At 42.2% G+C, this 3,521-nt stretch overlaps 1 protein-coding gene across 2 annotated transcripts in view; it reads left to right on the top strand.

The window, feature by feature from the left end:
* Positions 1-319: 319 nt before the first annotated feature.
* Positions 320-3,521, top strand: part of LOC126395298 (3'-5' RNA helicase YTHDC2) — a 150,746-nt gene continuing 147,544 nt past the window's right edge. For both annotated transcript variants that reach the window (XR_007570428.1, XM_050052656.1), the window contains exon 1: positions 320-440. Coding sequence is in view for 1 of the 2 variants with exons in the window: in XM_050052656.1 (XP_049908613.1) it covers positions 411-440 (30 nt within the window). In the remaining variant the exon portion in view is untranslated. The remainder of the gene's footprint in view (positions 441-3,521) is intronic.

The following is a 3,521-nucleotide window of genomic DNA, read 5'->3' as shown; positions in this document are numbered from 1 at the left end:
TTTTAAATCAGGACGTAACGTTTAGCGTGATGCTAAAGTATTAACAGTAAAGACTGTTACACAGATGTTTACCTGCAGTAACAATATACAGCGAGTCTAATATAAACTTTAGCGTGCATGAAAGTTTAAACTGCCACTTTTTCGTTTCTTGTGTTTTAAATAAATTGGTATTAAACCGATATTGCAATTCAAATAGTACAGATAATATAACTTGTGTCATTACTTTGTGAGTAAAAGTTCAAGGCCTGTTTTTTTTCCATCATGTCTCACTTAATTTTGAAGGAGTCGGACCGGATGTACTTTCGGCTGGCTGTCCGCAGGAAAGCACAAAACCCGCGGAACTGTTCAATGGGGCGATACAGCTCAATGTTCCGTGAAGACACCCCACTTATCTGACTGGATGCTTTTGAATGAAACGTCGAAGCTGTCTGTTGAGCAAGGTAACTTATAGTACCTGCATTAATTAGTTTTATGACCAGGCTTAACATAAAGCTGGAGACTGTTTTCTCATCCTGATGTGTCTCGAACCCGGTCAGCTAACTAAACTTAGCTAAGTTTCGATATCGTCCATGTTACCGGTGAAACGAAACACACGAGCCACTTGTGGAGAAGCCTTTTAAAAGCTAATTTAGGTAACGTTTCACCACTACACCAGTGCTTCTGCCAGTCGCTAATAAATAACTTAAGTAACGTTAGCTAGAGGCTGGAACTTAAAATGACTTGCTAGTTCATCGTATAGTGTTACTACGTTAACGTTACAAGTTGGCCCTGTAGTCTTACACGTAACGCAGACATCCACTGAATCCTAACCTTTTTTTTTCACTATCAGCTCTGTTATCAACTGAAAAATACGAAACATTTACTGTCATCTTACAACGAAAAACATCCACATAAAAAGCAACACAACCAACCTTACCACCGGTAAGATCTATATGGAACAGACCATAGAATAGAAAGAATATGCCTTTATTGTCATTGTATATGTACTACAACGAAATTACAGGGGGCTCATCACAGTGGCATAGCAACATACACACAAACACATACACATAATGCACGAAGAAAAAAAAAAAAAAAGAATAAATAGAAACATTAAGTGTCAAGTGCATTATTAAAGCAATATAATAAAACCAGTAAGATAAAAACATTATTGCACAGTCCCTATTTATATTGCACAATCCCTATTGCATATTGTCCCATGGTTGTCAGTGTGACTGTGATTTGTTTAATGACTGGATGGCTCTGGGGAAGAAACTGTTCAGGAGTCTGTTTGTGTTTGTTTTTATGGCTCTGTAACGCCTGCCTGAGGGCATGAGGTCACATATTTTATGACCGGGATGTGAGGAGTCTTCTAAAATGTTTTTGGCTCTGGAGAGGTATCGAGTATCTGCAACTCCTTCCAGGGAGGGAAGAGGGCTTTGGACGATTTCCACACAGTCGCCTTTTATGAGGAGGGGCAGGTGGTCGTCCCTGGTCTTTCTGAAGTCTATAATCAGTTCTTTTGTTTTGTTTATGTTTAAGTCGAGGTTGTTTGCAGAGCACCCCATGGTCAGACTTTGGACTTCGATATGCAGTCTTATCCCCCCCTGAGATGAGGCTAATGATGATTGTGTCGTCTGCGAACTTAATTATAGTGTTTGATGTGGAAGTGGGTGTGCAGTCAAATGTATAGAGGGAGTACAGCAGAGGGCTTAGCACGCAGCCTTGAGGGGAGCCTGTGCTGAGAGTTAGTGAGGAGGAGAGATGAGAGCCAAGTTTAACAGACTGGGGGCGGTGTGTGAGGAAGTCCAGGATCCAGGAGCAGAGATGTGAGGAGAAGCCGAGATGGAAAGTTTTCTAATGAGAATGTCCGGGATAATGGTATTAAATGCTGAGCTGTAGTCGATAAACAGCATCCGAACATATGTGTGTCTCTGTTCCAGGTGCTGCAGGGCTGTGTGAAGGGCAATGCTTATGGCATCCTCAGTGGATCTGTTCTGACTGTATGTAAACTGGTGGTTGTCGAATGATGGAGGGAGGTTGGCTTTTATATGCTGTGATATCAGTCTCTCTAGGCATTTGGTGACAATGGGCGTGAGGGCGATGGGTCTATAGTCATTTAAGTTATTTATGTTGTGTTTTTTGGGTACCGGAATGATTGTAGCTGTTTTAAGGCAGGAGGGGACTGTGACTCTGGCAAGGGACAGGTTGAAGATATTTGTGAAAACCTGTGCTAGTTCGTAGCTGCAGGCTTTCAGGACCTTCCCAGGTACACCGCCTGGACCTGTGGCCTTCCTTGGGTTGACAGCTCTGAACACTCTCCTCACCTCATGTTCCTTAACTATCAGAACACTAGAGTCTGTAGCAGGGATGTTTGTGTGTGAGGGTGGAAAAGTTGCCTCAAACCTTGAGAAAAAGCAGTTCATCTGCCAAGGAGGCACTGCTGTCGGAGATGGTGGCGGTGTTGCCCTCATAGTTGGAGATTTGTTTCAGTCCCTGCCATGCCTGTCTTGCGTTGTTATCACTGAGACGCTCCTCGATCTTCTTTGAGTGCGACCGTTTTGCCTCTCTGATACCTCATTTCAGATTTGCCTTTTCAGAGCTGTAGAGGGCCTGGTCTCCTGACTTGAGGGCCCTATCACGAGCTCGTATGAGCGTGAAGACATCCTTTGTAATCCATGCTTTCTGATTTGGAAAGGTCCGGACCAGTTTCTGCACTGTGACACTGTCCACACAGCAGTTGATGTAAAAAAGAACCTGCTGTGTACATACCTTCAGGTCAGAATGGTGGAATAGACCCCAGTCAGTCCGTTGGAAACAGTCCTGAAGTTGTTCATACACGCCGTGCGGTATGAATGTGAACATGTCGGCAACTCAGTCAAAAGTTAACCACTAAAATAACACCTAAAATAAATAAATTGCCCCTGAAATGTGGGGCACATTGAACCTTGCAGATTTTCCGACAAACATGAATTAATCTAAATGTAATCTAATTTATAATTAACTTTCAGCTGAAATTAGAGGCATTTTGCGCAGTGCAGTATGAATGTAAACACTGCACATTATCTGACAAAAACTCACTTAAAGTTAACAAATTATATAACATCTCAAAAAAGATAAATTGCTGGTGAATTCATTTCATAGATCAAAGTACTGCCAAACCGCGCTGGTTTTGCGAGAGGACGTCTCTCCAATTTCCCACTGTGTTGTTTTAAAACTCCAGTCTACTCGAGCATTACAGTGGGGAGGGAGACTGCTGTCTGACGGCTCTGTAGCACCCACTAGTGGTGGGCTCTGCATGACAGTTTAGCGGCCTTGTACATGAATAAAACACTAATTGGTTAAACCGACTAATATTTCTTGTGCCAACTAGCGAGGGGGCGGATGTTTAATCATCAAGATGGCTAATATATATATATATATATATATATATATATAATATATATGTGTGTGTGTTATCGGTTATCAGTTATCGGTATCGGCCTTTAGGAGCTGAAAGTTATCGGTTATCGGTATCAGTTTAAAAGAAAAGTTATCGTGCA

Source organism: Epinephelus moara, chromosome 9 (assembly GCF_006386435.1).
Source record: "Epinephelus moara isolate mb chromosome 9, YSFRI_EMoa_1.0, whole genome shotgun sequence".
Classification (NCBI taxonomy): Eukaryota; Metazoa; Chordata; class Actinopteri; order Perciformes; family Serranidae; genus Epinephelus; species Epinephelus moara.
Note: the sequence above shows the minus strand (reverse complement) of the source record. Positions and strands in the feature narration are given on the sequence as shown.